Source organism: Bemisia tabaci, chromosome 4 (genome assembly GCF_918797505.1).
Source record: "Bemisia tabaci chromosome 4, PGI_BMITA_v3".
NCBI classification, from domain to species: Eukaryota; Metazoa; Arthropoda; class Insecta; order Hemiptera; family Aleyrodidae; genus Bemisia; species Bemisia tabaci.
Window position 1 is genome coordinate 33,081,062 of NC_092796.1, and position 22,866 is coordinate 33,103,927.

Here is a 22,866-nt window from a genome sequence, read left to right on the forward strand (position 1 = left end):
TATTCGAAATCACAAGATTCGATTTCTCAAACAATCGTAATCGAAAAGTTTCGAATATTCGAATAATCGCAATCGCACTCGACTTCGATATATGTCCATCCCTGTTTTCTAGCGTGCATGCGACGCGTGGAAGTATTATCAGTAGCATTTACCGCTATCTTGGCCTTTTAGATCGGGTAATTATTCTGTGTATTTTATTTCTAAGGTGTTCAGTGTTATCCCAAGTGAATTTTCATTGGGAAATGTTAAACTTTCTTATCTAGAGGTATTTCTTTCGCATCGTTATCTTCACAAACCTAACCTCACTTTAGCGGTACCATATTTGAGACTTATCAACGAATTAAAGAATAAGTCACTCATTTACAATTTTGCTCCCTCTGCATTCTATATAACCCACCTGCTTTTTGTTCCAGCCAGTTCCAACGGCCAGTTGCATTAAAATTTCATCATGAGTAGTCGTTTCTTTGCGACTGGCTCCGATTCGGAGTCGGATAGTGGGTCGGATGAGGAGCAGGTAGTTCGCGCACCAGCAGCAAACTTTGCCGTAAGTACCAGTCGCCAATATTGTCTTTTTACTCGTTTCTCCACCAGAAATTTCAAGCATTCTATAAAATTACGTCTTCATACCAGGCGATGTGTGTACCCACTTCTCTCCCGTATCTCTTGGGCGCATGAAAACAAATTTTCTAGGGATGACTGACTTTTTCACATTTAGCTAGTATTATCTAAATGTTTGAAAGTTCTATCTTAATCGCGTGCAAATGTGCATATCAAGCTGTATTCAGTTTTGAACCACAGCTTCATCAACCTAATTTTCATAACGATGAATCAGATTGTTTTGATGTCCTTCTGTTTTTTAATCAAGAAATATTCCTCGTCAATTTCAAATCTGAAACTCATCTCTTGTAAGATCTGTGCTAGTCTTAGCTTAGGAGTCCTATCATAACTCACTTTTAAATTAATCTATGCACTTTTGAATTTCAGTTCAGCGATGATGAAGAAGATACTAAACGCGTTGTTCGTTCATCTAGAGAGAAACGTTATGAAGACTTGATGAACATAATCAAACAAATCAGGAACCACAAGAAAATCAGGGATATGAGTAGCATGCTCACTGGTAAGATGATCATATTTTCATGAAATATTATATCCCTGTCCACGCTGAAAAAGTTTGTGAGCATGTCCAAAAAAATGCGGCAGAAAATTGGCTGTCCTTTGTCGAGTATTGAATTTGAATGAAACAATCAAGATAGTGGCTCCTCACTCTTACTGTGAAAGTACATCAAATTTTTGTGGCATGGATTCTAGCTCTTACTTTTTCAACTTGCCTCTATTGTCAGAGTATTTTTGCCAAAAAATTTCCTGCCAGGTCAGAAAACGTGCTTCTTTAAAAGGGTGAAGTTGGAATGCTTCAAACTGTTTCCGTGGATTGGTGTGACATCAGAGCTTCTCATTGGTGACGGATCAGCATTCCACAATCAGTTCCTGAGAGGACCGGCAGACAGTGCTCTATTGTAGAGTAATGTGATAGTAACGCACTTGTCACACCGCCAGGCATCTTGAATAAATAAACAGTAATTATGGTTGCCTATCATTGAATGTGTTTGAGGTATTTCAGTTTTTCATCAACGATAACAAATGAGGTTAGATTTAAGTCTTCATGCAGCAGGTTCAAATTTTCTAAAGTTAGGAAACTTAACTTACCTATGTAGAATATTCAGAAAAAAGAGAAAAAGCAAAACAATTTTGTTCTGACAAATCTACCTCAGTGAATTTCTTGTTTCACTGATTTCCCTCTGGGAAAATACAGAATGAAATATAGAATTTTTTTTTTTTTTTTTTTTTTTTTTTAAATTATTGATTTATGTTTACGTTTAAAACTTCCTGAACAGCTTTATGATTTCATCCTTATGTGATACCTACTTGTGAGCTCAAGTATTCTCATCCTACTTTCAAATGGGCCTGGAAAACAAAAACCTGACACTTTCACAAAGCTGTAAAGGACCACATGCTCCGATAAAATACACAAGATGGTCTACAAATCTGTTCGAAAAATGCTGTAGAAAGCAGTGTCAAGAAAATCAAGAGTTCGCTGTGTAGGTATCTACCACAATTAAGTTTAGCTCGTGGAAGTACAGAATATTCCATGCGTAGAAGACTCCTGAGAGTGAAATTATTGAAAGAATGCATCGTGAAAGTTTTTCAAAGTTCTCATCCTGTTCTTCCCTAATTTTAATTTAACTAATTTTTGCTCCCCTTATTCAATATTTCAGCTTTTGAAGATCTTACGAAAGCATATCAAAAAGCTTTGACTGTTATTTCAAAAGAAGAAAATGGCCGCACTCCTAGATTTTATTTACGTATTCTCACTGAGATGGAAGACTTCATCACCGAAGTTTGGGAAGACCGTGAGGGCAGGTAATTGACCTCTGTTTTGTTTTGATGTCATTGTTAAATTTTCTTATTAAGGAAAAGGTGTCTAAATTCTGAATAAATGTTAATTTTTTCGGTAATGCCCCCATAATGCCACCTTGCCCATCACAGAAGTGGATCCTTATCTTTTGACATTTGTAAAAGTCTAAAGGAAGACTAAATTAGAGGAAGTATTAGTATGATGGAATAATTTATGCAAATGCTAGGACAAAATTTTTCTCACCGAATTTTTTGTAGGTGCAAGTAATCCTGTAAAATAAATTTCATATTTTCATGTTTCATGTGTCAGACTTTTTTCAATCCGTGTTACAAAAAGATATGAAGTGAGCTATAGGCACTGATTTATTCCGATTGGTCAATTGAGAATCTGTAAACCAATGTCAGATTGTCAGAAGGAAAAATACTTTTTTCATTGGCAGTTCTTCCATTTTCTCAGCTGTTTTCCTGTGAAATAGGCACCATTTTCCTGCCAACCAGTGCTCATTCAGAAATCCTTTAGAATTGATTCTGATACTAAATTGTAACAATATCTCATCCTCTCTCCTTATGCTGTTTCAGGAAAAACATGTCAAAAAATAACTCCAAATCCCTCTCATCTTTGCGACAAAAATTGAGGAAGTACCTGAAAGATTTTGAGGATGAAATCGCCAACTTCCGTGAGAAACCAGATCTACCCGATGAAGATGATCAAGCTGACGAACCAGAAGGTAACTCATTTTGTTGCTCACGACCTCATTTATCTGTATTCTAAGTTCATTAAACACCTTGCCTAAAATGCATCCAAAAAGAAAGCTTTGGCGCCTTAAAAACTGACGTGACTCTAATGTGTATAGCATCTTTGCCCCTTATAAAATTTTACGTTCCCTCATAAAAAAGTCTTACAGCTCCAAATTCAGACTTGACAGCTTATCGACTCTCAACATCCTAAGATGAATTCAGGGGTGTAGAAACTTCCAAGGGTTCCCCCAAAATAAATTTAGGTTCCCCCATTTTAAGTTTGCGCAAAATTTTGCCTGACACATAAAGTAACGCGGTCGACAGTTGGGTTCCTTCAAAACAGTGTGGTCGACAGTTTGGTTCCCCCAAAAACAGCGCGGTTGACAGTTTGGCTCCTCTAAAAACAGCACGCTTGACAGTTAGGTTCCTCCTAAACCCTTTCTTTAAAAAAAAGAAGAAAGAAAAAACAATACCTCCCAAGGTTCCCCCAATTTTTTCGTCCTCACATGGGCTCCCCCATTTCACGCGAACGGCCGGTCGCGTGGTTGGGAAGTTTCCCCACCCCTGGATGAATTTAGCTTACTGTCTTAAATCTAATAACCTAATATGAAAGTAAAGAATTTGAAAAATTTTTACCAATATTTCAAGCCATCAACTTCTGTCAAATAACAAATCAAACAGGGTGTCTACCATCAGAAGAAACCTGAAAATATCAGGAAAATCAAAGTGAGTATAACATGTTTCATCTAGGTACCTGCAGTTAGCACAAAAGTGAAGAAGTGAAACATTTTATTTAATTCTTAAAATATGTTAGCTCGGAAAATCAAATGAGTGTCAATTTATTTGCAAAAAAAAATCAGGAAATTTCATCTAAATCTTAGATGAAAAGGGATAACAAGAAAATCCCAAATGAAGTTCTATTAGACACCTTGTAATCTCCCTTTATAGTTTTAAAGACTGCAGGTGAAAAAAAAACGGCAGTGTAATTTAGGGACAGTTATTTTTCATCTTTTGCTGATGTCTTAAAATTAAAGCATCAGTTATTCGCAGCTATTATTCAACGCAATCGTCCAGAAGTCTTCACTTAAGTGGTTTGGTTTCAGATGAGTCAGATTCAGACGAGGACAAGCCCATGATTCCTGCAAGTTTCAAGAAACCAGAGACGGCCACAGAACAGAAACCAGCCAAAAAGGTAGCAGTAGACACTGGCGATGACAGTGATGATTCCATCGATTGGGGATCTGATTCTGACAGCAGTGAATCCAGTTCGGACGATGAAGGACAGTACACCAGTATTCGTGAGCGTTTTCTGAAAAAGTATGTTAGATCTTCTGTTTTGCCTCCCATTACATCTGAAAAAATGGTGTCTAGATAGAAAAATCCAGGATTCATCAGGGAATGAAAAATTTCAGGGAAAAATCAGGGATTCCGTTCCAGAAATCAGGGATCTCTTCTTCCACTGTTTACAGACTTATTTCTCTCCTTAACCTCTTTTGAATTTTCTCCAGGTCCTCAGTCAATTGCAGAACATTTATGAAAGTAATACTGAGTTCGTTTGTGTATAAAAAGAAATTCTGATTGAACCCTTAAATCATCAGAATGATAGAGAATCTTTCATTGACCAGATTACATAACCATCTGCGGGCCGATTATTGAAATTTTATGTTTGTTGGGCAGACATAAGTTAAGCGGCAGAACGTGATTGGTCAGCTGTGTCTTTTCGCTGCTTTGTCGTGCCTTTGTCAGGTGGAATAGACGACATACTGTCAGGAATTCAAGAGGTGCCTTTAGCTTGTCGTGAATTCCACCTGAGGCATGACAAAGCAGTGATAAGACATAGCCGACCAATCACGCTCCGCTGTTTAACCTATGTCTGCCAGACAAACACAAAATTTCAAAAATCAACCTGCAGGAAAGCTTTTAAAATCAAAAATTTGAATGTACGCCAGACAATTGGCTGAAATATGGAAAAAACGGATATTTACATCTGGAACTCCGGAGTCATATCGCTCGAGCACCGGGAAAGTCCCGGCTAAGAGGGAGAAAACTTTAATTCCTTATCAGGGAATAAGCTGAAAATCAGAGAAAATTAGGAATTGAGCATGTCTAGAATTCTTGACACCATGAGAGCTCTTTACTGGGTGTCTACAAGTCTAGAATTTCCAGAAAGTCCCGAAATAGTACTGATTTCTTAAGGGCGGTCCGGAAACACCGAAAAAGTGCGGAAATCTGCAAAATGGTCAGGAATTTTTGTTGCAGTTTGAGCAAGAAACTCAAATTTTTTGAATTTTGTCCAAGGTAGGTACATACTGAAAAAGTACTGAATTTTCATGTGAATGAGGCACTGAATTTCTTGGGAATGTACTGAAAGAACACTGTAAAAGAACTAATTTTTGGCCAGCTTGTTTTAGTAGACACCCTGCTTTCATAATTCCACGTTCCCATTATGGCTGCCAGAAGAAAATTAAAGAAATCTGTATCATTTCTTGAACTCGGATACTGTAGTCTCTGTCCCCTTGGATATCAATCTCATGATATTCAAGAAGCCAGAAAGATAGCTAGCAGCCAGACAGATAGACAGATAGTAGCCACACCAATTCAATTCTGGAACCAGGGAAGATTTGGCGGTTTTTTAAAGACTTTTGATTTGCTACACAAGATGAAATAATTCCTTACACCTTTTCAGACAAAATTAGTGATCCACTCGTAGTTGCTTGACATCTCCGCAGGTAAAGCAGCTGCCAGTATGTTTAAACATTTCCAAATCCTTTGAATCCTTTCATTTCCTTTTTTTTTTAGAACAACGGATCGCGAGGAAGAAGAGAAGAAAGAAAAGAAAAAGGAGCGGAAAGAAAAAGAAGGTCGTCGTAAAGCTAGACACGATGAAGAGGAAGACGCTGAAGGAGGAGGATGGGAAACTGTCAAAGGCGGAGTTGCCATTGCTTCTGTAAGAATTTCATCTTATATTTTCAAACTCTTCTGAAGCTTTGGCTTCAGAAACGAGAACTATTTGCTCAACTTGCATCAAAATTATTTTTTACGGGCTCTCATGCTTACTACTTTCTAGTCAGTATTAAAAATATACTTTTAGCTTTCTACTGGTTCACAAGTAGTTAAAAAGTTTAAGCGTCAGCAACCTGTACAACTTTTTGCTGAAGCCTATAACTTGACAACTTAAATTGACTTGGTGAGCATCAAATTAGTGCAATTAAAATGTAAAACTTCCATCAAACACTGTCTACAGTCGCTCAGAAAGTAAGTTTTGCTGATTCTTTTCTGAACTATAGAAAGTAAACCAATTTCAAGTGTACCATTATTATGAAGCTTACACTCCCATCTTCCTAATGGTCTATTGGTATGTGTTATTTGACCCTTCAAGATCTAGAAATCACATTTTGCCATAGCTGTTCTAAAAAATTTCCAAGGGGGAAACTTCCAAGGGGTTCATAAAGATTAAATTCCTCGTGAAGTTTGCTCAGCAACTATAAACTCCATGAGAGAACAAAACCATTTTTATAATTGGAAGCAGTTGGTAGCCCTTCATTTGATTGAAACGTTAATAATGCCCAAAAGAATCTTCTAACATAATAAGGAATGGATGCGACTAGATGTCTCAAATTTTAAAATAGATTGCTCAATAAAAAGTTAAAAATATTCCCTTTTAAATGAAGTATTCGTTTTTCTTAGATAATGAATAAAATACCTGTTCAGGCAAAAACTTCTCTTATTTTTTTCTAAGTGAACTTTGTTACACTACTTACACGCAATATGCGTTTTCCAGATCGTATTCTTTGTATTTAATGAATGAATTTCAATCATGAACCGAGTCCTTTAAGGTGCTCTATATCCAAGACTATATTTTTAATCTATTATAGAGTTTATCATTCCTAAACTTACGAGAAGTTAACTTTCCTATCTTCTTCTATCGTGGTTATTTGTCCACAGGAAAAACCAAAAATGTTCGCCAAGGATGCAGAGATCAATGTTGATATTGTCCTGAGCAAGCTTGGTGAAATTATGGCAGCACGTGGTAAGAAGAGAACAGATAGGAAGGAACAAATAGAGCTCCTCCATGAGCTGCAAAACATCTGTGAGCTGAAAGGACTGGGCGTGGCCATAGTCATTAAAATCAAGTTGGCCATTGTCTCCTCGATTTTCGATTACAACCCTAAAGTGTCCGATCCAATGAAGCCTGAGTACTGGGCAAAGTAAGTTCCGATTAAAATAGCACTACTCCGATATCTACACACCTAGCCAGGAATTATTTTTATTTCTTCCTTTATTTCCTTGTATTTTATTTTTATTCCTCTTAGCATTGCGTATTTTTCATTTTTTTGTGTGGTGTGCAAAACTAATTTATCAGTAATATTTTATCAATTGTTTTGATAGGACCCATTGTCACACACCTTCAGTGAAACCACTTTCCTTGCCATTAAAGTGATTATAATCCAGGTTTCATTTTAATTTCTCAACATCAACTTGTTTCCTTGTCTCTAAATTTTGTTCCCTGTTTTCCAGGCTTCTAGACCGAATCAATCAAACAATGGATCTGATTCTAACTGTCAACGATGTAATAATCAATGACACCATTCTCGAGGATGATGAAAACTTTGAGAAGGCACCGTACAGGATTCGTGGTTGCACACTCACCATCGTTGAACGTCTCGATGAGGAATTCACCAAGTTGTTGAAAGAGTGCGATCCTCACTCAAATGAGTATGTTGTACGACTTAAAGATGAAAAGCGGGTTACTCAGATCATCGACAAAGTTCAAGAATATCTCGAGAGGCAAGGTGTTGCCCCTGATCTATGTCGTATTTACCTGAGGAAAATAGAGCACTTGTACTACAAGTTCGACCCACAAGTATTGAAACAGAAACAAGTAAGTATTTTTGCCAGAAGTTATGGTTCAATTCAGTATGAAGGGTTTATCACATGCCTGTCATGAATTATTTTATACATGCCAAGAAAAGTTAGTTTGTCAAAAGGAAGAATGGTTAGTACAATTGTTACTCAAGATTTCTACGGTTTTAATCAATCTGCTGCAACAATGGTAAAAGAAAATTACTTACACTGTAGCTACCATTGGTACTTTTTTTTTCTGGAAAATGAGCTAAAAATAGGGGTGCTAGAAAGCTGGAAAAGTCAGGGAACTTGTCACATATCTACTTATCATGAAAACATAACACTGATCTGCTAACTGTTTACCTTTCCTAGTTATTTTTAAAGCTAATCATCTTTTAGCCAGTTGCTGAATGCCTTTTTCATACTTTAATTTCTTAGCTAAGAAATATTGCCCAAAGTTTAGCGAAAGTCAGTGTATTTAAAATAAAAAGAAAATAGTAGAGTTGGGCCGAAATGGAATTTTCGCGTCACCGGAACCGGATCCGGATAGTGCTTTTTCGCGCGAAAAATGTCGCGATTTTTGAGGTTAAGTTTACTCGACTCAGGACTCACGATCGGTCGTAGCTAACAAAATTCGGGCCTTGAATTTCTTTCCTTATTTCTAGTGTCACAATTGCAATAGTACAAAAATCATGGTTGACAAATAATATGTGTCATAAATATAGCAAGGCAGTTTCTAGCTTTTCGCAGCTGTGCTCATATATTCAGCAGGAGGGTGTTATCAGAAGTCAGAAATGTAAACAAAACAAAAGTGGAAAACAGCGCTGCCAATCTGACACTTTTGAAAGCACCGCCGCCGCATGCCAATCCAAAATCACAGCAAATCAAAGACTGTCTTGACGGAAAATTATTCGGTCAATTTCTGTTGATGAGAATCTCTAAATGAACGAGAGAAATGGATGTTTCAACCGATCACAAACTTAATTGGCCTTCGTTTCGATATTACCGAAACAAACAGCGTGCTGCGACACTACGATGAATGCGGAGTTTTGCACCGACTAAAAACGGGGAATGATGCATATATTGGTGGCGTTGTTGTTTGTTATTATCTTTTCCACCTGCATCTATGAAAGTGAAACACGCGGGTCGCGGGCTTAAGGAATTTACGTTGCGATCGCGTCAATTAGCAGAACATGTGCGTTATTCCGGTAATAAAGGTCGAACAATTACCATGACTGAAAGTGCGCCGAAAAGCGGCAAGACTTAGCAGCATGTAATTCATGTTGAAAGAAAAAAAAATAAACAGAGCTGTATTGAAGGAGAAGAAAAAAAAGTCAAAAGTTTCAGGAAAAAATACAGAAAATTGTATTGATAGGGAAGAAAAAAGAAAGAATATCACCAAAAATGTATCAAAATTTTCAGGGCCAAAAAAGCACTATTCGGCTGGTCCAAAAACCGGATAGCGCGATTATCCGGCCGGATCCGGATACTCGCGAAAATCGTATCCGGCCGGAGCCGGATATCTGGTATCTGGCCGGATAATCGCCGGATACCCGGCCCAACTCTAGAAAATAGGTGGAAATTTTGTTTGAAGGTCAGGAAATTTTGGAGTCAGGAAAAAGCAAAGAAGGGTAGAGAAAAGTCAGGAAATTTGAAGATGAAGAAATTATGGCAACCCTATAAAAATCAAAGGAGTGCAGCATCTGCGGGTAATAGCTTCTCTTATTAAGAAGGTAGGCAAGCACCAAGTCTCATGCCAGGCTAGGATCACCCTGCTTTGGTTCTCCCAGCCACCGGAGCGACTCATGGTTTAATTTATGATTGATAATTTTGCGTAATTTTTTTCAGGGTCTAATTCCTCCTTCAGAGGTTACATCGCTACAAGTAATGGATCGTTTGTGCAAATATATTTATGACAAAGATAATACAGATCGTTTGAGAACAAGAGCCATTCTTTCCCATGTCTATCACCACGCACTCCATGATAATTGGTTCCAAGCCCGAGATCTTATGCTTATGTCTCATCTCCAAGATACAATCCAGCATGCTGATCCGGCAACACAGGTATGTTGGTTGGATTCTCATTTTTGGTTATCAAGGTGTCATTAAGCAAGAGCATTCCAAAATGTAACACATCCTTAACAGAGGCCGGCGCCACTCCCCTTTAAATCAATGTTTTGTGATGAATTGTGGATGAAAAATTGCTACCTCAAGTCAATTTTTTATTTTAGATTGTTGAAAAACAGCTTTATGCAATGCAGCCCTGAATTTCCCCTTTTTCCCCCTGGCGATGGACCCGTAATGCGGAATCGAGTCCTTACTCTCTTCCCAACGCATTACGTATTTTATGAACAGTCCATTGTGTTTTTTTCAATTTCAGCTTTTTCTTTGGAATTTTTGAGCCTCATATAATAAAATACTCAATATATCCCTACAGCTCAAAAAAGTTGACTTTCATCACTGGCATATCTTTCAAAGTGATTTGTTCTATGTTGCTGCATTACTCAAAAAGAAATCCTGGAAGGTCTTCCTGCGTGTTAAGAATATTTCCTTCTAATTTTTAAGGAAAGAGTGAAAAAAATACATAGAGAATTTTAATCAAAACAGCCTGTTGTTTCTTTCAATAATTGAAACATGAGTAAAAATTTACTACGATCTGAGGTAGTGAATCTAGCCATCTATATCATTTATACTCAACGTTATTCTAGGTTTTTTGGTCAGATTTTATACTCCAGATCTTGTATTATGTATTCACTGCTTGTAAAATTCACCACATAAAGAGTCATTTTCCATCATTTATCTAAATTACCACGCAAATTGCCTAATCACATAATGTGTTTTTTCCATCACCACAGATCTTATACAACCGAACCATGGCTCATCTAGGTTTATGCGCTTTCCGTCACGCCAACATCAAAGATGCGCACAACTGTCTAGTAGATTTAATGATGACTGGTAAAATGAAGGAATTGTTAGCCCAAGGTTTACTTCCTCAGGTATATATCTTTTACTATATAGCATGAATTTTTTTAAATTCTTGAAACTTTAATTTCTACCAATTTATCAGATCTGCTCATACAATGTGTAATATTTGTTATTGAGTCATCAGGAGCTGCTACTTTGCCAAGCAAGACACAAACATCATTTCGTTTTTACCGCAAGTTCATGAGCTTTAGTGCTGCCAAATCAATAGTGTGTATACGTTATTTTCTACTGAAGAGTAAATTTTTCCCCATGCCAGTTTCTTGAGTAAGGATTTAGATCTATGTCTCAATTTTTGACCCTGGAAATTTTACATTTTCGTGTGAAAGCATTGTCATTTCATGAGGACAGAATCATACAATTTTCTAGGAAAAGGAGACAAGTGAAAGGGGTAATATTTCTCCAGTAAAGTACATGGGTGCTGAAAGTTGAAAGCCTCCTCCTGAACTCAATTAGTCATGCTTCAAGTCTTTCTTTCCTAAAAATAGGACTTTTCTGACCGCTAAAATGCTGATTCAACAGTAATATTGTAGAAATCCAACAAGGCTTCTCTCTCATTTCTTGTTCCCATCACAGGTGGTGCAGGAAGTTTCTGCACCCTCGGTAATTACTCTCTATATACTAGTAAATAATGTCTTGTAATTTTTTTAATTTTATTACTGTAATGTTTTTAGCGGCAACATGAAAGGAGTAAAGAGCAAGAAAAAGTTGAGAAACAACGACAGATGGCATTCCACATGCATATTAATTTGGAACTCATTGAGTGTGTCTACTTAGTCTCTGCAATGCTCACAGAAATTCCATACATGGCCGGTTAGTAACTTCATATTTTTCTTATTCAAGTTTCTTCAAGTCAACAAAGACATTTGGAATAGAGGAAGAGGTTTTAAAAGTAGAATTTTTTTTATATGGACGCCTCTCTGCCTGAGGTTTAAGTGTGAAATATTTGGGACGTACAGCACAGCAAAGACTTTTCCGCTGATCACAGTAAGCGCAACGCCTACCAAGAAACGCCTTCCTGAAATCATTCAGGAAGTAGTAATTTTATCTTTAGGAACTTAGGAAATATTTTAAAAAAATCATGCAAATTTTACAAGGAAATTGCATAGTTCAACTGAGAGAGAAAAATGCCCTGTTTCAACAAGAAATGTGTATTTTCTGCCGGACCGAACCTTTTCAATCCCTGCAGGACCAAAGAAGCCGTATACCAAACACTTCTGAGCCCTGGCTGCAACACTGAAACCTCCACAAAGAATTGTAAATGTTATGGTTTCATTTAGCTATCATTTTCATTTTTTGTATCCTTTCATTCTGTTCCAAGGAAGCCAAAAGCACGCCCAGACCATTATTCTCATATTAAATTTTGGTTTTAACTTTCAGCTCATGAATTTGATGCCCGTAGACGCATGATTTCAAAAACATTCTATCAGTTACTGCGAACTAGTGAACGTCAATCACTCATAGGACCTCCCGAGACCATGAGAGAACACATCATCGCAGCTAGTAAAGCCATGCGCAATGGAAATTGGCAGGCGTGCAGAGATTTCATCGTAAACAAGAAGATGAATACAAAGGTAACTGTGGCTACTTGAAGAATATAACTTCTTTCTTCTTGGTCTCTCTGCTTTGATGCTAAAATAATCTCCTCGAGAAATATTGCAAAGCAACGTCAAAAAAAGTTGTAGCTTGTGGAAGAAGTTCGAAATCTCTTTCATCTCAACATTTTCATAACTGTAGGAAGCTACAAGCTATTTATCAACCAGGTTAGGAATGAATAAATCATGACTGTCCAGCACCATGTTTTGATGTCATTCCTACAGTTGAAAGTAGAAGAATCGTAACTGAGATTTTTAAGGAAGTAAAGTTAATTACTTTGTGCGCAATTCTTTAACCACAAGGACTTATTTTGTCTTAAATGGTTTCTGATAAACTCCTGCTCCAAACTTGAAATTGTTCATGAGGAGCTCTCATTTCTAGTGACACTGTTTTGTCCAGGTGCCAACCAAGGCGTCTATTTTATGTTTCTAATGTTATTTTAATACAGAAGACTTTTGATTATCCGACCCAATGTGCCAGTTGGGGATGTATGATAACAAAGACTGAAAAAAATACCATTTCAAGCTCTGTTGGTAAGCAGAAAGCACAAGCTCGGCCAATTTCTGTCGTATTTGTAAAACCGAGTCAATTAATTAGAAAAAACAATGTGTTTAAAAAACCAAACATTCACTCAATTTTTGCCCAAAAATTCGATTTCTGTCCTGTCGTGTCTGGAAATGTACATTTTAGTGGTGAAAAAATGGTGTTGGATAATCGAGAGTCTGCTGTATTAACACATCTTTGTTTCTTTCTACTTTGATTAGTTTTTATAAGTTCTATACAATTTTTAATGTGTATTGTAGGTCTGGGATCTATTCTATGAAAATGACAAAGTGAGGGATATGTTAGCTCGACTCATCAAAGAAGAGTCCTTACGAACGTATCTTTTCACTTACTCACATGTCTACTCGACGATTTCCATGCCGACTCTTGCTGACATGTTCGAGCTAGGTCACTCTACTGTCCATTCAATCATTAGTAAAATGATCATCAATGAAGAGCTAATGGCATCTCTGGACGACCCAACTCAAACAGTTGTTATGCACCGAAGTGAACCAACTCGCCTACAATCGCTTGCGCTCCAATTGGCAGACAAAGTTAACAACTTTGTCGATGCTAAAGAACGCATCTATGAAATGAAGCCTGGTGAGTTACTTACTCATAGAGTTCCTCCAATAGCATAATTTTTATTTCCCTTTTAGGAATTCCCCTTATTTTCACAGCTTAATTTTACTTCCAAATGCTGATTAGTGGTGTGAATAACAAGAAATTAAAAACTTTAATTCCTCTCCACTCCTTTTTTCTGACAGTAGGGTCATTTCATGCCAACTGGTGCCACTTTGACTTTGATGAATTTTAGCCTACCTACTTAGCGTTCATGCACATCCAAGTCAGAATCAAATTTTTCCAAATTTTTTCGATCAAGAACAATACTTAAGGCATAATTATTTTTATATCTAAGAGTGTGTTGTTTATAATATTTACCTAAAATCCATTTTTCAAAATAATTTCATGACTAGGAATTGCAATAATATGGAGAAAAAAGAAAACTTAGAAACTTGAATTTTCAATACTTGCTCTCTAATTGAACTGATCCTTCTCAAGTGCTAGGAACGAACATACAAAAAAACTGTACAAATTGTACAGGGTGTTTCAGACCACCCGTACCAGGCCTTTTTCTCGGTTGGTATAGGTCGTACGAAGTCGGAGACCGCGGGGTTGAATAGGGAATTGACCCCAAGGAATCCGAATTTCGTGGTCCCGAAACCCCCCCACCCCCCCTCGGGGGGTAAAGGGGGGGTCACGATGCTAAAAGTCACGGTTCCCGACCGAATTGCGGATAGATCGCATCAGAATTGAAAAGCACGGAAAATTTCACGTGGAATTGACCCCTAAAAATCCAAAATCGGACCATCCAAGGCCCAAAAATGACCCCCTAAAGAGGGGGACAGTACCCCCCTCCAATATTTCTCTTTGGTCTCAAAATTGACGTAAATTCTCCAGAAAAAGACGGTTTCCCAGGTAATCGACCTCGAGAAATCCAAATTTCATGGTCCCGAAGCTCCTCTAGCTCCCCTTGGGGGTTAAACGGGGGGGCCCAATTTCAAAAATCGGGGCTCCTTTCCGAATCGCAAATTGATTGCATCCAAATTGAGGAGCAGAACACATTTACATCTTAAGTGACTCCTAAGAGTTCTAATTGATCCCCCTGAACGGCAGAAAGTAACCCCTGAGGAAGGGGGCCTCGCCCCCGCCAAAAATTTCTCAGGATTCCTCTTTGGTCGCAAAATTGACGTCGGTTCTCCAGAAAAAGACGGTTTCCCATGTAATCGACCCCGAAGAGCTCAGGGAACATGAAATTTAGAGTCCTCGGGGTCGATTACATGGGAAACCGTCTTTTTCTGGAGAACCGACGTCAATTTTGCGACCAAAGAGGAATCCTGAGAAATTTTTGGCGGGGGCGAGGCCCCCTTCCTCAGGGGTTACTTTCTGCCGTTCAGGGGGATCAATTAGAACTCTTAGGAGTCACTTAAGATGTAAATGTGTTCTGCTCCTCAATTTGGATGCAATCAATTTGCGATTCGGAAAGGAGCCCTGATTTTTTAAATTGGGCCCCCCCGTTTAACCCCCAAGGGGAGCTAGAGGAGCTTCGGGACCATGAAATTTGGATTTCTCGAGGTCGATTACCTGGGAAACCGTCTTTTTCTGGAGAATTTACGTCAATTTTGAGACCAAAGAGAAATATTGGAGGGGGGTACTGTCCCCCTCTTTAGGGGGTCATTTTTGGGCCTTGGATGGTCCGATTTTGGATTTTTAGGGGTCAATTCCACGTGAAATTTTCCGTGCTTTTCAATTCTGATGCGATCTATCCGCAATTCGGTCGGGAACCGTGACTTTTAGCATCGTGACCCCCCCTTTACCTCCCGAGGGGGGGTGGGGGGGTTTCGGGACCACGAAATTCGGATTCCTTGGGGTCAATTCCCTATTCAACCCCGCGGTCTCCGACTTCGTACGACCTATACCAACCGAGAAAAAGGCCTGGTACGGGTGGTCTGAAACACCCTGTATTCATCGACTCATTTTTATCTCAGATCATGTAATAATGTGATTAATCAATTAGTTGCTTTAATACTTTGAAGCCATGAGCTTTGGAAAGGGTCGATTAAACAGGTTTTTTTTTTTTTTTTTTTAGTTTTTCTCTTATTTTCATTTCTTGTGCTTACATCTATTTCAGAATGATAGATGCCTGTTAAAAGTACCTACCTGAGTATTAAATATTTCAATTTTTCACTTTAAAGTATTCACACAATTTTTGATCCATAAAGAAATTCCATTCGACACATTTTGGGACCTTCTTGAAAGTCATTTTAGTCCTTTGAATTACGTGAAACAATTTTTTTTTTGTGTCATACTAATGCTGATAATTTCATTTCAGGATCGTTCTTCCCTCGCGGAGGACAACAAGGAAACTACAGGCAAGGTGGATACAACAGGCAGGGCCAAGACTGGAACAGGAACCGCAAGGATAGACAGGAGGGCCGTGCTTATTAATCATATACATTGTTTTATTTTATAAATAGTGAATTTTGCAATTCTTCCTGAAGTGAGCATTGTGAAGCCTTGAGGAACCAAATTAAGTTAAGCGACACCTTTTCTACCTAGCATTGAACTTAATCGCGAGTTACGTGTTCTTGACAACTCTGATGATTTGTTTAATAAATATTTTGTATAATTTCAACAAGCTTTCTTTCATTTTATTTTCTTGATTTTTGAATGAAGTCTTTATCATATTTTAGAATTTTTTTATATATTAAAGTATGATCTATGATGGAATGTACCCTAACAGCACCATACTTGAGTTGATAAAAATAGACAGGAAAAGGTGGGGACAAAGCTGAAATAACACACAATAATTATTACAAATTACGGTACATTTTGACGGGTCTCCCGGTTATTATCAACCGTCAAAAAAGAATTAAAAAATCTAAAAAAACAAAAGCTTGAGTTGAAATACCAAGTTTCAAGGCGATGGTTGATAGCAGAGTCTTATTCTGGCATGCTAAGGGAGAACGCCACATGAACATTCGAGAGTTGCCAAATTTCCTTCAATTAAATGTTTATTTTTGAGAACAATTATGAATATTTTTTCTTGAAATTTTCAGACACTTTAGATCAAATTACAAACAAATTATCTGAGAAATGGAGAATTTGCACGCATTTTTTTATTGCTTCATCTGAAAGTGCCTAATGAGCTGAGTTCGCAATATTTTTCATAATTTTTTTCTGACATGGGAAATTGGAGAAAAATTGATTTAAAAGTGAGAAAATGTGCCGCCTTGTGACGTCATCTGGCGGCATTTTCCATTTAAACACATGTATTTTAGCGGAATCGGTTATTTTGTCATATCTCCTCTAATAATTGCTCAATTTATGAATCAAGGGTATCTTCGTGTTCAGTATACTCAGAGGATTCCACTTAAACAGGAAATTCATCAAATTTCAGACCTTGCAAATTCTCCATTGGCAGAAAAAATATTAAAAAAATTTCCTGGAAATTAGTGATTTGCCATAGGAAATTTGGCAACGCCTGAAGACTCATAGGGCATTTTTCCTTAGCATAGCAGTATTCTACCCAAAATACAGAACCTCTTTTCCTTCGAATTTTACTATCTCAAATTCAAAGAGCTCGATCATTACCAGGCACCCTTGACGGTCCTCATAATGTGCCAGTTTCACTACTGTATTTTTTTTCATTTTTATTTTTTTTTCAAGAGAAAAACATTTGGTTGCTTCATTTAGAGAAAAACCAAAAAGAAAAGAGAAAAAATTAATATCCCCCTAATTCTGATCCATATTTCTTGGAAAAAATGTATAACTAAGGAGTTTTAGGGACGCTACAAAATGTGTAATAAGTATCTCTAATCTTATTGGCGTTGCATGTTACGGTATTTGCTCTTATGATGGCTCAATCGCAGGACAGAAAAACCAAGAAATGATGAGCCTTATATTCAAAGGAAAATGGAATTGAGCCGAGTATGGATTGATCAGGGATCATCATTGAATTTCCTTGTAAAAATGTTGCTTCTTCATAACTATCTAAAAAATTTCCCAGAATGCCAAATAGTTTTGGCTTTTCACCAAAAAATTGTTTATTTGAAAGGAAAATAATTGTGTAAATTTTAATACTCTTCTCACATATGAAGTATTTTAAAATAAAAGAAGAAGTTGCACGATTTTGAAAACACCGTAATCGCGCTGGTTCCTTTCTGCTAAATGTTCCAATTATGAAGAAGCAAAATTTAGCAACACTGTAATTGCGCTGGTTCCTTTTTACTAAATTCGATCCAAATAATCATTGCATAAGTTGAAAAAAATCATAGAAAAAAATCAGAAGGGTAGGAAAAACGGAAATTGTGTTCTGGTTGATTATTTCGAGAAAAATGAACTTTTCACTCAAGTCTATTACTTCAAAAACTAAACTTGACTCGAAGTACATACCCTCGTAAATTTTTAGTTGGAAACTCTCAAAAACTGAGATTCTTACAGACTTTGCCTGAAATAATGTAAATACCCAAAATTCTGTGAGAGAGTTTATTGAAAACACATTATAGAGAAAAGAAGAAGCATAACAAGAATATGACATAAACAGAATCGTTGGTTCCGAGTGGAGTTGTTAAAATTTTGTGGGTCTTGACCGTCCAGTGAATTTTGAGAGGTGCTCTCTGACTGGTTTTCCTTGTTTCCGCCGCCTCTCGATTTTTTCTAGAATCCATTCTTTGTTACTTTTTACATTCTTGCGATTTCCCTTCTTGAACTTTTCCCTGTGAACAAACATTCAAAGTCAATGGTAAATGTTTCCTTTAGTTCTTGACAACAGAACACACATGTGTCAGATTTCTTCAGGTACTTATGAACTACAATCAAAGAATCAATAGGTGCAGGAAAGACCTTTAACATATGAAGCTAATAGAAACAGGAATTTTACTTTATGAATGGATTGGATTTGAAGATGGAAGTGTAGTGGTCTGATAGGTTTGACATATTTCTATGTACAAGCACTACCATAAATTATGAGCTACTCAAATCTTATACAAATAAATGAAATTGCTGCATATCGATGGCTAAAATCGGAAAATGCAAAACTCCCTTTCAATTTTAATTTTTTAGAAGACTGAAAGACAGTCTTCCTTGAATTTTTCTATGAATTTTCTTTACTCATTCAAATATATTCACAGAAAATTTTGAGGGGATGTTATGGTTAGTTCCCTCCTAAAAATAATCAAACAAATGCAAAAATTTTACTTGAGCACAAAATTCAAATTTCTGCTAAAAACTCAAAATTCTGCAATGAGATATGCATTTTTCGACTAAAGTCATCAATACAATTGAACCATTGGAGGAGAAGACGAAAAAATATTATTATATACGTAAATACCTCTTAGAAGTGAACTGGGCTTGTGTCTGCGGTAGACTTTCTTCCACACCTAGTGCTTTAGGTAGAGGTGCTGAACCACCAGTCATTAAGACTAGGAAGAATTTCTTTGCTTTTGTACTATTAGGGTAGTCTATAACAATGCCTCCATAGAATCCTGCTTTCATTGCTTGAGCTGTGATCAGTTCTACTTGCTTAGAGTTTTCTGGATAAAATTGAAAAACTGCTCTTGCGGTTCGGCTCTGAAAAAGATTAATTCAAATTTAATAAATCAACATAAACGCCTTTCACAACCACTATGAATCAAAGGAGGTCCGTAATTGTAAGAGGTACATTTTTATACTTAAATTTAATTCTTGTAAATTACAACATGTCTTTGATGAAATCAGAGTTAATTGGCTGAGAAGTTTTTATAAGACCAGTCTTTGGGGTAAGTCAAAGAAAAGATAATAGTTGCAGCTCCTTGAGTCAGATATTTCAAGCAATCTTCACTTAGAGAGTAAAAATCAAGGCAGTTTCCAAGGAATAACGTTGAGCATTTTTCTAATGGGAAAATAAATTAGGATGGAGGTCTGCAGCATTAGAAACTAAGGTTCACATTTTTCCAGTTTCACTGACAATATGTTGGAAACTATATGAATTAGATTGAATTGAATAGAAAAAAACAAAGAATAAAGGACAAATTACCAAGCAGGCAAAAAGTGAGCTGAAGAATTTATAGAGTCTTTTCTGAGGATTGTGATTGACTTTGTCCGCATTGCACAGCCATTGTAACGCACTAATGCTCACGGCTCCATCAAAAGCTCCGGCTCTGAAAGGAAGACCATCGCCCAGGTCTCCTAAAATGAGGTCACCTTCTGTTTCCCTTTCTTGCGCGACGTCTATGAAGAGAACAAAAGAAAACCATTGTTACTTCAGAAATGGTAAATGATAAAACCACAGCTTTGGTCGTTTCAGACGTCTACTGGTGATATGAGTTTGAGAAAACTAAAAAGAGAAAAACAAGTGCTTATGCCCATGGCAAGCAGTAAGCAAACAAGTTTTGAAGACTTCAGTTCGACTTTTTTCAATTAATTGCTACGTCAATATGAACTCGACCAGCAGGTCAAGTCTTGAAAGAGCCTGTTCATTTCAAAAATTTATCACCAATCAAGAAAGAGAAAACAGAGCATGATTTTTGTTGAAGAAATCTCATTGCATGAAACAATTCCCTTGAGAAGGATCCTGTATGTAAAATGAGTTAAATTCTTTCTTACACATGGAGAAAAAGGCAATTTTGAGGAGAAAGTATTTTAATTTTATGACAAAAAAAAAAAAAAAAAACCATTTAAGGCCAAATTCAGTGGTCCATGGAGAAGTTCACAGCTGCCAATTTGACAGAGCCGTATAATGGTAACTTCAAAGGGACAGGATACTTTAAAACAACACTTGCCAGAGGTGCTGAGCAAAAACACAATTATTTATGCGACTATAAGTACATCTCCTGACTACATGATGCCAAAGAAAGTCACTATTATCACTTCAGTTGACAATTGAACTAAGACAAGCATATTTTCTCTTTGAATCGATACTTGAACCGCTTACTGATTTTTATCAAAGTTAACACGGTGGTCCAAAAGTCTTGGACCACCCCTGTAACTTTGGTACTAATTGAGATAGAGACTTGAAATTCTCTGAATGCTCCTAAGCCGTAGGAAATGACTATTGAAACCCCCTAAATTTTGGAAGGATCTTCCTGAAAAGAGGCGAGAATACGTAAGTTGATAGGGCAGTGCAGGACTTTCAGATTACACTGTCCTTTTCTTGAGAGATATAACTGTTAACTAAAAAACTCACCAAGCATAGCTCGAGAGATGTCAACACCAACCCAATAGTGACCATTTTCTTCTAAAACACTTCCACTTAAGCCAGATCCACAACCAAGGTCCAATAGAAAACATGGCTCATCCTCCGGTAAGAGCATCAATTCCATTGCTCGCTCACACATTTGGGTTTGAATCTCGATCATTCTGGAACTGTAAACAAAAATATTTTTTTGATACACATTGGACAGTAAGAATTTCTCAAAAAGTAAGAAAAGTGTTGATGAGAAATATATGGCTCTCCTTCCTTTTCTCAAAAACAATAAGGATAGAAAAAATAAAGTATTACCATCAGGGAAGTTGAATTTCAAACTTTTTGACGGCTTGTGTTTTGATACATGACTTTGCACAGATTAGCTGCTTGAGAATTTTAATCTCCATCTGCAGTCTTGACAGAATTCTTGCTACCTTACCTAAGAAAACCGATGATTTTGTAACTTTCTGTTTCTTTTTTCCTAGCAGCTCTTGCAGATGTAAAAAAAATCAAAGTCCTATGGCTTGATACATGACATAACTAGCTCATTGGAGAGTTAAAATGTACCAACACTGATAAACTGATATTTCTTATTTATGGTGTGAAATAGATGAATTATTTTTAAAACACCGTCATGTAGATACATATTTTTTAACTCTCACGAATGTTAAGATTTACCATCTGAATAATACTTTTTTTTTTTTTATTTATTCAAGAATTTCATCTACCATACAGTATTAGGAAATATCATAATACCTACCTACCCATCGGTAGATTGCAATTATAAAAAATTTAAGAGAAAAACTCATACTCACTTTCCGGTGTATTTCTGAGCCTCTTTTTCATCGTAAAACTGAAATAAAAGTTAACAAATAAATCAGATTATGACATGAAATGATATGGATACGTTATCAATTTTCTCAAGTCAATTCTTAAAAAAAGATGTTAACTTGTACAGTGATGGACAGATGGCAACTTGCGGCTATACAAGGTGATCCAAAAGTCCCGTATCACCAGCACTCGGCTTGACCCTCGTAAATTTTGAACAAATGGAGATAGAGACTTGAGATTTATTGAGTGTTCCGAGGTCAAGGGAAACGCCTTTTGGGAGCATCCAAAATTTTGACAGGACCATTTTGAAAAGGGCAAGAACCAAAGGGGTAATGAGGGTAATGCTGGACTTTTGAATCACCTTATATAATACATTTTGTGTGGAACAAGTAACAATGAAGTCGTGGTTTTGGAAAATGAATCAGGTTTTTCAATATTGCAAGATGAAATCATGGATCATCTGATACAAACAGCGAAAGTTCCATGTTTGCTGAGGTTTGTTACAGCAATCTATAGGGCTGATATTTATAATTCTTGTGGCTATCAACAGGCAACAGGCAGGGGTTACTTTCTGATAAGCGCTCTTTCTTGAGTTTTTTGAAATATGACCTAGGAAAGAGCCCTTTGAGAGTACGAAGCATCCTGAGGGAGTCAGGCAACATGGCAGTCAAGAACCATAAGCCCTGGTTTACTCTTATTAATGTTGGGTGTAAAATTATCATTCCTTCATAGCAGCGATTCGGAACAAGCAGAAGCACCATCATGACGATACAGGAGGTTCCCTTCACATGTTAGTATCATGAAGGAGAAGCTCGCTTAGTGTAGCATGTTGGTGTGATTATGTAACCAGTGCATGGAATATGTGAGGCTTGCCTGATACAGACGGTTACTATGTTTGAAAATTTACCAAAAAATCTGGCTGAACTTTGTTTGAAATTCTGCCAAAATGTCCTACTACAATGAACAGAAGAAATTAGAAGAATATCAATAAAACTCACTAAATCAGGGGGTGCTTTGTGTTCAGGTCTTGTTCTTGAAAACATGTTTCAAACGAAGAGGAAACAGAATCAACTGAACTTGTGGGTGTTTCTGAAGATAATTAAGATTTTCAATTTTATTCTCACAAATTCCAGGAGTACCAGGAGGAGTACACATGGGCTAACCTAGAAACGATAACAGTGACGTCACTAATG

At 37.0% G+C, this 22,866-nt stretch overlaps 2 protein-coding genes across 3 annotated transcripts; one reads left to right on the plus strand and one right to left on the minus strand.

Annotated features, from left to right (window-relative positions):
- Window positions 1–16: 16 nt before the first annotated feature.
- eIF3c (eukaryotic translation initiation factor 3 subunit c) lies at window positions 17–16,315 on the plus strand. 2 transcript variants are annotated; one of them, XM_019049605.2, is made up of 15 exons: window positions 17–176; window positions 414–544; window positions 985–1,117; window positions 2,274–2,418; window positions 2,992–3,140; window positions 4,254–4,467; window positions 5,950–6,097; window positions 7,096–7,358; window positions 7,669–8,032; window positions 9,844–10,059; window positions 10,851–10,991; window positions 11,652–11,790; window positions 12,358–12,551; window positions 13,377–13,719; window positions 16,010–16,315. In XM_019049605.2, the coding sequence occupies exons 2-15, from the start codon at window positions 449–451 to the stop codon at window positions 16,123–16,125; spliced, it is 2,661 nt and encodes an 886-aa protein (XP_018905150.1). In that variant the 5' UTR covers window positions 17–176; window positions 414–448; the 3' UTR covers window positions 16,126–16,315. The 2 variants fall into 2 exon arrangements, with proteins under 2 accessions (XP_018905150.1, XP_018905159.1); XM_019049614.2 differs by having other exon boundaries at window positions 68–176; window positions 418–544.
- Window positions 16,316–18,151: 1,836 nt separating this feature from the next.
- Window positions 18,152–22,836, minus strand: LOC109035870 (18S rRNA (guanine-N(7))-methyltransferase). Its single transcript, XM_019049681.2, has 6 exons — window positions 22,672–22,836; window positions 21,658–21,695; window positions 20,843–21,021; window positions 19,694–19,887; window positions 19,010–19,248; window positions 18,152–18,395 (listed from the first exon to the last, which is right to left on the minus strand). Exons 1-6 carry the CDS (start codon window positions 22,714–22,716, stop codon window positions 18,248–18,250), a joined length of 843 nt encoding a protein of 280 aa, XP_018905226.1. The 5' UTR covers window positions 22,717–22,836; the 3' UTR covers window positions 18,152–18,247.
- Between the last annotated feature and the right edge of the window lie 30 nt (window positions 22,837–22,866).

Coding starts and splice junctions, on each gene's coding strand:
- eIF3c (XM_019049605.2), top strand. CDS start 449: ATGAGTAGTCGTTTCTTTGCGACTGGCTCCGATTCGGAGTCGGATAGT. Junction 12,552..13,376: donor ACAAGAAGATGAATACAAAG/GTAACTGTGGCT, acceptor TGTGTATTGTAG/GTCTGGGATCTATTCTATGA. Junction 13,720..16,009: donor CATCTATGAAATGAAGCCTG/GTGAGTTACTTA, acceptor ATTTCATTTCAG/GATCGTTCTTCCCTCGCGGA.
- LOC109035870 (XM_019049681.2), bottom strand. CDS start 22,716: ATGTTTTCAAGAACAAGACCTGAACACAAAGCACCCCCTGATTTA. Junction 21,022..21,657: donor GCTCAGAAATACACCGGAAA/GTGAGTATGAGT, acceptor TTTTGTTTACAG/TTCCAGAATGATCGAGATTC. Junction 19,888..20,842: donor CATCTCTCGAGCTATGCTTG/GTGAGTTTTTTA, acceptor TTCTCTTCATAG/ACGTCGCGCAAGAAAGGGAA.